This window comes from Eptesicus fuscus, chromosome 18 (genome assembly GCF_027574615.1).
Source record: "Eptesicus fuscus isolate TK198812 chromosome 18, DD_ASM_mEF_20220401, whole genome shotgun sequence".
In the NCBI taxonomy this organism is placed as follows: Eukaryota; Metazoa; Chordata; class Mammalia; order Chiroptera; family Vespertilionidae; genus Eptesicus; species Eptesicus fuscus.
In genome coordinates, this window is record NC_072490.1 from 779,863 (window position 1) to 792,480 (window position 12,618).

General features: G+C 51.8%; 1 protein-coding gene across 16 annotated transcripts in view; it reads right to left on the reverse strand.

Annotated features, from left to right (window-relative positions):
- Nucleotides 1-12,618, reverse strand: part of MAP4 (microtubule associated protein 4) — a 111,670-nt gene that overhangs the window by 28,497 nt on the left and 70,555 nt on the right. For 10 of the 16 annotated variants that reach the window (XM_054729586.1, XM_054729589.1, XM_054729583.1 and 7 more), the window contains 4 exons: nucleotides 12,421-12,534; nucleotides 9,731-9,862; nucleotides 8,115-9,158; nucleotides 7,110-7,238 (listed from right to left, as the gene is read on the reverse strand). In XM_054729586.1, coding sequence (XP_054585561.1) covers nucleotides 7,110-7,238; nucleotides 8,115-9,158; nucleotides 9,731-9,862; nucleotides 12,421-12,534 — 1,419 coding nt within the window. Of the gene's footprint in view, nucleotides 1-4,047; nucleotides 5,176-7,109; nucleotides 7,239-8,114; nucleotides 9,159-9,730; nucleotides 9,863-12,420; nucleotides 12,535-12,618 lie in introns of all 16 variants that reach the window. The other 6 variants (XM_054729575.1, XM_054729577.1, XM_054729576.1 and 3 more) reach the window with 2 other exon arrangements.

Sequence of the window (12,618 nt, forward strand, 5' to 3'; positions counted from 1 at the left end):
CTTCAGAAAATTTCCGTACCCTCTGCATCCTGCCGAAAAAGCCGCAATCTATAAACTAAATGGAAGCCCTGGACAGAGCCCTGGGAACCTTAACCAGCGCTGGAAAGCTCCCTGCATTCGACTTCATTTCCTGCATTGGCAACAAGAGAGCGAACAGAAGATAAACAGAGAAGATGAGATCTTATGCAAAGAACCACCTCCAGCATCCTGCACTTGCACAGCAGCGCCCCCTGCGGGGAACAACTGCATGCACAGCACACAGCACACGCTTCCCCCGAACAAGCCCACAGCATGCCCCCCACCCCCCGCGCGCTGAACTGGCTGAGAAGGCCAATGCGCCCTCTCCATCTCTGGAGTCAGCAGCTGCATCGTGCGCGCTGGGGACAGCGGCTGAGAAACAGCATCATCTGGGGCTGTGAAACCTCCAAGGCCAGGAACCATTCTTTGGAGGTTAGGCTCGGGGAAGTCAGGGTTAGATGGATACTTTTCCAGGGTGTGTGTGTTGGCGGGGGGGGGGGGGGGGGGATAACATCTTTCTTAATCTCATGTGAATTACTTGATTGATTAGAGCCCAAAGTGACAAAATTATGAGGAATCCCACATGGCCAGGTTTCACAGACTTGCCCGTGGATGTCGACTGTTTGATGGACACGGTCTATGCCCAAAGCTCTACCCCACAGGCAGCTGGGGGCCAACGGCTGGCAGCAGCGAACTGTGAGTGATGGCCCCGCCCCGACCTCTCCCGGAGCTGGCAGCCGTTCCACTCCATCCGAAAGCAGCCTGGACGGTCCGTCCGACCAGCGCAGGGACACTCCGGGGTGGGCACGAGTCGGCGTAGAGTTAATACCATGCAATAATCATGCAGTAACAATAATTAACAAGTAAAATTATAAGAATAAACTGTTTTACATACGCACAACTGCAAATCTACTTTTGCCCACTCCTGTACATACTAACAAATAAGACCCCATGCACGCAGTAGATGTACCTGCTTTCTCCTCCTCACACCAAATGACGATTAACTGTGGCTGGAGCCTTCACACACAAGGCACACTTCAAACAAAACATGAAGGACAGTGGATAGTGACAGCCTCTGCTAAGCAATTCACTGTTTGAAATTCAGCTCCACCTAACCCTCAGGGTTCCTTGCTGGGTAGAAAGGCATGCAACGAAGTCACCAGCCTCCTTAAGCTGGACACAAGACATGCCTTAGCTGCGGGAAACACAGAGTTAGAAGTTATACGTTTTTCATGCCAACAAGTCAATGATGAACAAGGAGAATTAAAGTCTGGATGGAACCAAAGCACAAGCTCTTTGCCTCTCGGATGCGGACTCAAAAGCCACAGCACACACAGCCCGGCAGGTTCCTACCGCGGGACGTGGCCGGCTTGGGTCTCCCTCGCTCCTGGACCGGAGCCTTTGGCGAAAGTGGAGGAAGTCCTCGGGACTTGGTGGGTCTCATGTAGCCTTTCAGCGGCTCTGCCACTCTCTCTTCTTCCTTCTTCCCGTCACCCAGAGCCTCCGGTTCGGCCTGTGCTGCCATGTCCTCAGGTGCCTCCGAGGCCTTCTCTTTGGGTTCTGGGAGCTGGAGGCCCCGGCAAGCAGTCACTTCGGCCTGACCCACCGCACTCGCGGGGGCGGCTCCCGCCTGGCCGTCTACGCACCGTGACTGGCGTTCTGGTGCCGGCAAGGAAGCATCTGCTGATGCTGTGACCTCCGAAGCCAGGCTAATTCCTTCCGACGTACCCTTTCCACTTGTTGGAGTCACAAGAGTCACATCCATCTCCTCATTCAATCCAGTAGGGCCCCTGGGCCCTCTGCCTTCAGCACTTTGGCCCTCGCAGAAGAGGGGCTTTTGTGCTTTGTCTCCCGGGAAGTCGGGAGTATGACCGGAAGCAGAACCCTCCTCAGCCTCTCTCTCTGTGTTCACTGGAGACGCTGGAACGGGACTCCCACCGGCACGCACCCCGAGGCCTCCGAGCTCGCGCGGCGGGCCCTGGGCTCCTGTGGGCACCGCAGGACGGTGGCCCTTGGCTGGTTCTGTGATTTTCTCTCCTGGATGCTTAGCTGCCCCCCTGGGCACTGACTCGGATTCTCCCCCCACATGCCCTCCGTCTCTCCCTGCTCCGTTTTCCACGGGATCAGCAAGCTCACCTCTATTCTCAAGACAGCTGTCCCCAGGGCGCGTCCCTGCTTCTGCGGCTGCTGCGCTTGTGAAGGGCAGGGCAGCGGAGGAGGCCGCGGCTCTTGCCTGCTCTGGGACCCCATCTTTGCTGCAATGACCCACCACTAATTCGGAGGCCGGGGCCAGAGCTGTCCCTTGCCTACTTTCTGCCAAGGTGCCTGTAGAGGACTCACCTGCCTTTCCTAATGGAGGACTAGGGGTGGGCAGTTCCTCACAGGCTGCTGAATCCAGAGCCTTGGGAGGGGCTGACCTGCTCATGCCCTCTGATGGCGTTCGGGGGCAGGTAAATGTAATATTTCTGTTTTCATCCACGTGGCCCATTCCTTCCATTCTGTGGTTTCCTATGGCTTCCCTGGGAACATGTCTTTTTGTTGCATCTGTCTTATTCTCTTTGCTTTTCCCATTGTCACTCCTTTTATCTGGGCTGTCCCTCCCTGCAGGGTGCCCCTGGGCGGCCTCTGCCTTCTGCTCCGCAGGCAGGACTGAAGGAACGAGCCCTGCCCCCTGGCTTTGGTCTTGGCAGCTCCCAGCTGTCACCTTGGTAGCTGCTTCAGTGACAGCAGAATCCTTGACTGTGTTTGTTTTGTTCCCACCAAGAGCCCCGAGCTCAAGAGAATTAACCTCGGTATTTCCACCCTTTCGGTCAACTCCCTCCACGGTGGGTGCCTTCGCTGTCTGTGAGCACAGAGGCTCGTGACTCATGGGGAGAGCGAGTCCTGAATCCTGGTGCTGATGGGCAGTGCCGCCAGCACCTCCATCCCTCCCTGGGAGAGGTGGGCTGAGGGCTTCCTCCTTGCTCTCCCCACTAGCAAGCTGTGCAGAATAATTACTTTTAAACTTTTTGTTTTTGCCTTCACTGCTTCTTTTTTTAGGCCTTTCAGAAACCCTGGGAGCTGCCTCGCGACCCATCCACGGACACTTTCCTTCTCTGCTCTGGTTACTGACACCCAGATCGATGGCCACAGCTCCTCTGTCTGCTGCAGCGCCGGAAGGCGGAGTCGTGCCTGACCTAGTTTCCAAAGGAATCGACATCTGCAAGGTGCTTGCCTCACGGTCCGTCTCCTTAGGAGCCCCCTTGACCACCGCCTCACGGTCCGTCTCCTTAGGAGCCCCCGTGACCACTGCCTCACGGTCCGTCTCCTTAGGAGCCCCCTTGACCACCGCCTCACGGTCCGTCTCCTTAGGAGCCCCCGTGACCACGGCCTCACGGTCCGTCTCCTTAGGCCCCCCCTTGACCACTGCCTTAGGGTCCGTCTCCTTAGGCCCCCCCTTGACCACCGCCTCACGGTCCGTCTCCTTAGGCCCCCCCTTGACCACGGCCTCACGGTCCGTCTCCTTAGGAGCCCCCTTGACCACTGCCTTAGGGTCCGTCTCCTTAGGAGCCCCCTTGACCACTGCCTCACGGTCCGTCTCCTTAGGAGCCCCCTTGACCACGGCCTCACGGTCCGTCTCCTTAGGAGCCCCCTTGACCACGGCCTCACGGTCCGTCTCCTTAGGAGCCCCCTTGACCACGGCCTCACGGTCCGTCTCCTTAGGCCCCCCCTTGACCACTGGGTCCGTCTCCTTAGGAGCCCCCTTGACCACTGCCTCAGGGTCCGTCTCCTTAGGAGCCCCCTTGACCACCGCCTCAGGGAGAGCAGCCGTGGTCCCCGGCTGCCTGGAAGAATGCAGCCTCAGCTCCTCCCTCGAGCCCCCAGCAATCGTCCCTTCCGTCTTCGGGGCTGGATCACTTGGCCCAAGGGCAGATCTGCCGTCCTCCTGGCTGTCTGGAAGGACCGGCAGCTCAGCCCTTGCTTTTGCCTTCCCAGAACTCGCTCTCACTTTCCCAGAACTCCCCCTTCCCTTCCTGCTTTTGCCATCACCTGCTGTTCTCTTAAGGGGTTCACTCCCGGGCCCAGGAACCTGACTCCTGCCCTGTGGCAGCTGCTCAGAAGCTAAGATGCTCATCTCTGGTCCTTGCGTGGGAAAAGCTTCCTTGTTAAGTTCTTTCACACCCTCAGCTGCTTCAGAGAACTCTTTCCGTTTGTCCGTCTGCAGCGTGGCCATTGTCCTTTCATCATTCCCTTCTTTCAGGCTGCTTTCTAACGGGTTACTGGCTGTCAAAGTGCATGTCGGATTAGGCAATTCTTTGGCTGCTGGGGGTTTTAAAACTCGCCCCATAGCCTCTTGGTCCTCCTGGGCTCTGACCTCCAAAGGAACTTCTGTTTTGCGGGCAGAAACTTCCGTCAGGGGCCCTTTTAGTCTGAGAGGGCCTACCGCCTGGCCTTCACCCCCAGGGCTCGCCAGGGGGGGAGCAGTCTGTGGTCTGCACTCACCTTGCTGCAGAGAGTCCCTGTCTTGGCTCTGTGGTTCTGACTTGTTACCTTTGACCTCTGCCTCTGTGCTCAGCTTGAGCTGAGAACTCACTGCGGCTTTAGGGGGTTCTTCTGAAGGACACGAAGGAACACGGGGGCATTCCGAGACAACGCTCTCCGCGGCCAGTGTGGCTGTCCTGGAGTCGATCCCACAATCCTTTCTCGGGCTTTCTCTGGATGCCAGGCCGTATTTCACGCCCACAGTGGCAGACTGGCTGGGGAGAACACCCGGTTTCTGTGGGTCAGCTGCAGAGGGATGACCGTGAGCCTCTTTTGCACTGTCATCATCCCAAGGCCCCCCAACCCGGGGTTGAGAATATCTCTTTTGCTTTGGTTTCTTCTTTTTCTTCTTCGCCATCATTGCTGTGCTGTCTACATCCCAGGCCTCCCTGCCAAGATCCCTCTGTGTTTCAAGGAGGTCATCATGAATGGTTTTCCTCTGGTTCCCAGGCTCAGCGCAGGAAAATGAACCAGAGACCCAGCCCGCCTCAGGCAGAGAGCAGGGGCCCAGCCCGGGATCGAGAGTCTTCCGTGAAGAGCCTCCCAGCAGCTCGGGAGGAGCCCGGGCAGGCCTGGGCCGGGCGACCCTGCGGTCCCTGGGTCTGCACACTTGTTTGGCTTGTGTGGGAAGGGTACCTGCAATACACGAAGATGGCCAAGATTCCAAACAGAAAACTCCTTGTTATTGTTTCTTTTAAAAAGTCCACTTATTGGCTCATTTAAGTAGTCTATTTTCACCAACCCACATAATAATTCATTTAGGAAAAGTTTTTTTCTGAAACATTTCTCACCCTTAACTGGGATTAGCAAATATTTAACAAAGATCATCATCTTAAATATTTTTTCAAACATATTTACAAAGTATTTAAAACTGGAGAAAAGAAATTCAGAGATTTCTTAACCCCTATAATAAGCATTTACTGCCTATGACTCTCATCTGATACTTGTTTATATTTGTCATTATTTTTATTAGGCACATAATTCCCAATTCTGCAATAAAATGGTAAGCTCCTATTTATTTTTGGTGACATTTATTTATTAATTGAATAAAATACATATGATCTTGGACAGAATTTGTAATTCTAAGAGTCTGTCACCAATATTATACTAATCAGTTATCAAACTAACCAGATAAATTCTGGGAAACAGACCAGACTTATACTACTAAAGGAGAAAAAGAGGAAGAAAAGGAAAAGAAAAAGATGCTGAATTCATATCTGGGCCAGAGAAATAATCTCATCGTTCCAGAACCAGAACCTCCTACTTCAAAAGACAAATGTGTCAGATTTCAATTTCTGTCCCCAAATGTACTTCCTCCAAAGTCAGAGAACTACACATAATGCCAGCAGGACAATGAAGGAACACAATGGGAGAAACACCTCGGAAGTGTTTCAGGAAGTCACGGCTACGGCCGCCTGCCTCCACGACAGGCTGCGAGGATCTGAGTCCTAGAAAGGGCCGTTAGAGCAGGTCTAGGACCGTTCCTGTCAGGTCCGACCCAGGAAGTGACCAGAGCATAGTAAACACTCACACAGCATCTCTTGTTTTTCCTCACCCACCCGATCCCTCCAAATCTTACGCTTTTTTTAATACCTCAGATCAATAACTGCTTCTCTTAAAAAAACTGCTAGGCTTGCGTACCCTACAGCATTTATAACATTTAATTTGGCAATTAACCAGTAGCTACTAGTATTTGTTGCCATCTCTTAAACTAATTCAATTACATAAATCTTTGGTTTCAGTGTTCATGCCTGGGAACTTCTCTTTCCATCCAGGCTGTAATACAGTAACAGCAGGGCAAGGGCCCAGACTTAGCTATCTCTATGCTTTAGCATGGTGTGTTTTGTACATATTAAGAACTTGATAAATCTTTATTGATATGCTGAGTCACTAAAACAACATTTTTTAAAAAACCTAAACTTAATTTTGCTCCTTGTTGGTGCTAGCTCCTTCAGTGTGCAAAGCTCTAGGACTGTAAGTGAAATAAATCACAGTCCCTGCCCTCCAGTTCACATGCTCATCGGTCACGGAAAAGCACGCAGAGACTCAAGATGATAATCGCATGCACATGTTTCTGGCTCACAATAAAGAACATGTACCTTGAAGTTCACTAAGTGGTCGGACTTGAAGGGAGGAAGCCTCTGGGAGCGGTGCCCCTCACAGGGTAAGACATGAGAATTATCTGGAAAACTTGTGAGGCTGAGGTGGAGCCTGAGATCGTGTGTTTCTGACGCGCTCCCGGGCGATGCCGACGCGGCCGGGCTGTGACACTGTAACTAGGGCGTTTACGGAACACGGACCAACATACTCCTCTCACAGCGGGGCAAACTAGGGCCGTTCGGGAACCTGCCTGAGACCACCGGACAGAATGGGGAACAGCTGACCTGCACTGGGTGTCCTGGGTTGGCGTGGTGATCACTGAAAAGTAGGTCACAAGCTGACTTTCTGCCCAAACAAGACAAAATCTAGAGAACTGACCTCATCACCGGTGCCGCTGCCCACCGCCTGCCACCAGCACCCACCACTCCCAGTGGCAGCGGTTCCAGAGTCCACTGCACTTCCTGACCCACCTGCGGGCTCCGCGGGCTCCGAAGGCCCCGAAGGCTGGCCGCGGACAGGCTGCCTCTGCTCTGGTTTCTCCAGCACCGGGGCCTCGTCGGTTGGCACGCTGAACGTCTGGCCGCCGGCTGTGACTGGTTCTGAAGGTACAGTAAGAACCACACAGGTTTCAGAGAAGCACGACTCCAGCTGGTTCTCCGCCCTCCAGAGTGAGGTGCCGCAGCTGGGGCAGCGGACAGGGGAGCGGTGTGGAAGGTGGAACTGGAGGGGCGTCTGTCTGTTTGTTGTTAAAATGAGGAAAGTAGCAATGTTGGCATGCTGGCGGGAAGGGTCCACGGGACAGGAAAGCACTGCTGAGAGCAGGAAAGGAGAGGCCTGGCTGAGTGCTATTTGGCCGGAGCCTTGTCCTGTGCCCACAAAGGCTGTGGGCTGATCGCTGGCTGCAGATTCAATCCCCAGTCGGGGCACATGGGGGAGGCAAGCAACCAACTGATGTTTCTCTCACATCAATGTTTCTCTCATCTTTCTCTCCCCCTCCTTCCTCTCTCACTAAAAACATCAACAGAAGCAGAGAGAGAGAAAGAGAGAGAGAGAGAGAGAGAGAGAGAGAGAGAGAGAGAGAGAGAATGAGCAGAGCGATATACAAGAAGAGCAAGAAGAGATGGGATCTAGTACAAAATAGAGAGGTGGCCTTAATCAGAAGCAGGGATGTTGACTCCCAGTAGCAGGAGGGGCAGAGTCTCTGGGCACAGACACAAGCAGTTAGGTAGATGAGGAGCGAGGTTGTAAATGTCCCCTCTTACTGCTTCCTGATCTATAAGAAAAACAAGATGAGCAGAGAGCAAGGATGAAGAGGTGTTGGAGGAGGGTGAAGGTGAGAAGCGATGTCTGGGAGAGGAGGAATGTGTGCAGATGTGCGAAGTACTGTGTTTCTTTTATCTGGCATGTGCGTGTCCCGTGCCCTGCCGGAGACTGCGCCCTGGTAGACAGAAATGCTGAGAAAATGTGAGCCATACCTGGTGAGATCATGGAAGCAGGTACAGCTGAAGGCCCCTCGCTCTGGAGAGACGCTAACTGGAAAGCCTCACTCAGTTTTCCTGGTGTCCGTACAATTCCCATGTCCTTCACTGGAACTGGGGCCCCCTCTGCTTCTGAAGGCGGTGCAACATCCTTAGCCAGGGGTGTCTCTGTTTCTGGAGGCAGAGGCCCAGCCTTGCCCGGGGCCACCTCTGTTTCTGGGGGCAGAGCCACGTCCTTGCCCAGGGCCACCTGTGTTTCTGGGGGCGGAGCCACGTCCTTGCCCAGGGCCACCTCTGTTTCTGGGGGCGGAGCCACGTCCTTGCCCAGGGCCACCTCTGTTTCTGGGGGCGGAGCCACGTCCTTGCCCGGGGCCACCTCTGTTTCTGGGGGCGGAGCCACGTCCTTGCCCGGGGCCACCTCTGTTTCTGGGGGCGGAGCCACGTCCTTGCCCAGGGCCACCTCTGTTTCTGGGGGTGGAGCCACATCCTTGCCCGGGGCCACCTCTGTTTCTGGGGGTGGAGCCACGTCCTTGCCCAGGGCCACCTCTGTTTCTGGGGGCGGAGCCACGTCCTTGCCCGGGGCCACCTGTGTTTCTGAGGACAAGGCCAACTCCTTGGCTGTGGGTGATACAATGTCCTTGGCCAACGCCATCTCCATTTCTGTGAGTGAGATCACGCCTTCAGCTGGAGCCATGTCCACGTTGATGGGAGGTGCCCTCTCTGTCTCTCTGAATAGTATGCTGTCCCTGGCTGGGGTTTCCTTTGGTTCTACAGGGAGTACCACGTCCGTGTCTACAGCCATGTCTGACTCAGTGGATGATTCCGTGTTCTTGGCAAATGACACATCTTCTTTGGTTGGCGATGCCACGTCTCTGGCCAACGCCACCTCTGTTCCTGGGACTGGTGCCAGGTCCTGAGCCAGGGCCACCTCTGTTTCTCCAGACGGTGCCATGCCAGCAGCCTGCAGGCCCATCATCATCTCCAGGGCTCTGGTTGATGCCCTCTCTCCTTCTGATGCCATGTCTCCCTCCCTGGCTGGCTCTAAGGGAAACACGTTGGAAATTTAGGAGCCATCAGAGTCTGCTCAGAGCTCTGCACTCAAAACTCACTTTCTTAGAGCACAGGAATAGCTGGCTTTTGTGACCCCAACACCCCAAACATGACTAAGAAGCTGGCAGGTTAATGCATTTGCGCCCACTCTGACAGTCCCAATACTTAAAAGACTAGGCTATAAAAAAAATAGAAAAAAAGACTAGGCTATTGGGAGAACAGACAATGGAGGAGAAAAGGCAAAGAAGAAAGAAAACACCCAATGTTTAAAAAAACAATACAGGTATATAATTACTGTCAGAAAGGGAATACGGGACCCTAGAATTTGAAATCTGCACCAAATTAAAAAGGGATTTTCTTTGCCCATTAATCCCAAGTCTTATATCTCAACTACACCTGCTTTCCTCTAGCTGTGAAATCAGCAATACAAGTTTAAAAATATTTGTGACAATTCTGACATTTTTGTCTATACTGTTGTATGCTGCTAAAAAATACGTCTGATGCTTTATATTGATTATTGATACTGCAACCACACACCGATAAAGAGGGGCTCTAATACTTACCTGCTGTGGGCTGCAGAGGTGGTGTGGCCCCTGGGGAAATGAAGACCCCCACATGGGGTGAGTTCGGGGCTTCCACAGGCCAGCCCTGAGGTACAACTGCTTCAGGAGTAAATGTGTCGCAGGGAAGATGACCTAATAGTGGAACACAAACACACATGTCAGCACTGGGGAGGAGGTATCTGACGTTGGAGCGAGCTTTATATGCTGCCATAGCATGCGACCTCGGGCCATGGAGACAAAGCAGAGTCCTGAGGCCAACACTGCTGACGGTCTCCAGCTTTCTGGCTAATCAGCAGGCTGTGCATGTCGCCATACCCCTGGAGTGCTATGAGGCAACCTCCCAGAGTGCATTTCAAAGATTCAGCATCACCGCTGACACAACATAATGTTTAGTAAGGAACTGTGGGTCTTAATTTTCTCACCCATAAAAAGAGATTAACACCTCCTTTCCCAATGTTAGAAACAATTTTGTGGAAATGCTTTGTAAATTATTAAGAACTAGATAATGTCAAAATATTATTATTGTGCTGTCCACGGCCAGACTTAATAGTGTATTTAATAACCCCTTGCCATCAAGATTATTACAATTTAGCTAGAGAGGCAAGATCTTGGACATAGATCAAATAATACAGAAGATATAGTATGAACGAGATGCTATAAGAGTTTAAAATCAACATGAGGAGCAGAATAGTCACAGAAAGCTTCAGAGGAGAAGCAAGAGCAAGACGAGAGGAGAGAGGAGTCAATTTCAAGGATGGAGAACACTGAGCACAAAAACAGAGTGGAGAGGCCGACAGGACAGGACGTTTCTGGGACTATGAGATTCGTCTGACGCAGGTGCTGCACATCCTGCGTGTCGGCAACGGGAAGACGGTCAGAGCGAACAGAGGGGATCGGGAAAGCCAGAGAGAGCGAGGCCTGAGTAGGGAAAACAAATAGGGCGCCTTGAGTCTTACTCATGAAAATGAGACGACAAACAGAACAGGACGCAGAGGGGCCAATATTTCAGGTCTATTCAGGATGGATTTTAAAATTCAGTCAGGAGCTGAAACCGGTTTGGCTCAGTGGATAGAGCGTGGGCCTGCGGACTGAAAGGTCCCAGGTTCGATTCCGGTCAAAGGCATGTACATTGGTTGCGGGCACATCCCCGGTAGGGGGTGTGCAGGAGGCAGCTGGTTGATGTTTCTAGCTCTCTATCCCTCTCCCTTCCTCTCTGTAAGAAAATAAATAAATAAAATATATTTAAAATTCAGCCAGGAGATTACGGAGGTGCCTGGGTGTGGAGTACAGGGTGTGCACTGGGAAAGAGTGAGGGAGCATAAAAGGAGCAGAAAGATGCTGTAAAGAAAGAAGTCAATGCATCTAAATGACTCACTAACTAGGGAACTATAAAACACAGGAGTCAAAGGCAAAATCTAAGTCTCAGGAGACTAGATGGATAACATCAAAGTCAACTCATTTGACATCCTTCTCCCAAGAGTCCAAAGAAAAATCTAATGAAACATATTATTAGCCAGGATCTTACAAATACAGAATTATAAGCATTGTTTGAAGTGGGACTTACTGATGCTGGGCAGTGAAGGGAACCAGAATATGTCATCCCAAAATATGCCTTTTTGACTGAAAAATTATTTTGAGTTGAAGGCAATTAAGAAACAGCACACCTAGCCAAAACCGGTTTGGCTCAGTGGATAGAGCGTGGGCCTGCGGACTGAAAGGTCCCAGGTTCGATTCCGGTCAAGGGCATGTACCTTGGTTGCGGGCACATCCCCAGTAGGGGGTGTGCAGGAGGCAGCTGATCGATGTTTCTAGCTCTCTATCCCTCTCCCTTCCTCTCTGTAAAAAATCAATAAAATATATTAAAAAAAGAAAAGAAAAAAGAAACAGCACACCTAGAAAAGGCTCCCCCATTTCTGCCTCAGGGCAGGGTATACATCCTCCTTCTCCTGAGATTAAACTACCAGCCCAGAGAGGGCACCAGAGCAATGGGCAAACAACCCCGAGTCCCTCCCACACATTTCCCCTCAGGTTGCCACTCTTCAGTCTGAAACTGTTTTCCTTGTCCTGTCATTTCTCTACAAATTTAATGTTCTTATTGAAGATGCTCCAGAAAGAGAAACTCTAAGAAACCACCTTGAGTTACTTTCTCCTGCATGATGAATGCTACATGCATTAATAAACTATTCTTCTCTCTTCATCTGTCTTTTTGTTAACTAGTCCAGCTGAAAACCCAGGATGAGTAAAGTTTTGTTTAAAAGTTATACAGCACCATAAATGAGGATACTCCCAATTAATAACTGATCTGTTTACTGTTTACTATGTAATGAACAATATGCAAAATACTTTTACATAATTTTATTGGATCTTAGCTCATCTTTAATGTAGGAACTACTGTTGGTCCCATTACTGGATGAAAGAAACTAACGTTATAGATAAACAAAACTTGCCAAGGCCACTGAATGAGGCAGTAAAATGTGGACACAGAATCTGGCCGTAGGATATAGAATTCAAGATCCCATCACAGGAGGTGAGCAGCCCAGAAAGCCCAACTGCATTCCCTCCTGTGATGGGTCTGAAGTGCCCTGTCCCAGCCAGAGCCCCAAGCATGCTTTGCCTAGTTAACTTCACGTGATGATAAGACCACAGTGACCGTCTGAAGTGAGAAACAAGTCGAGCTGGAGAAGCCGTACCGTCGCTGTCTGCCAGAGGGTCGCTCTGCCCTGTCAGCGCGGGGGCACGGCTGGTTTCCCTGGGGAAGAAGAGCAGGTCCTCCAGGCCATCACCACAGGGCACCCTGCAGGGATCTGGAGTAACAAGGGGTTTAAGACTCAGCCCCAGTGAACACGGCTACAAAGACAGCATGCCTTACACCCCCCAGTGAGTGCTGA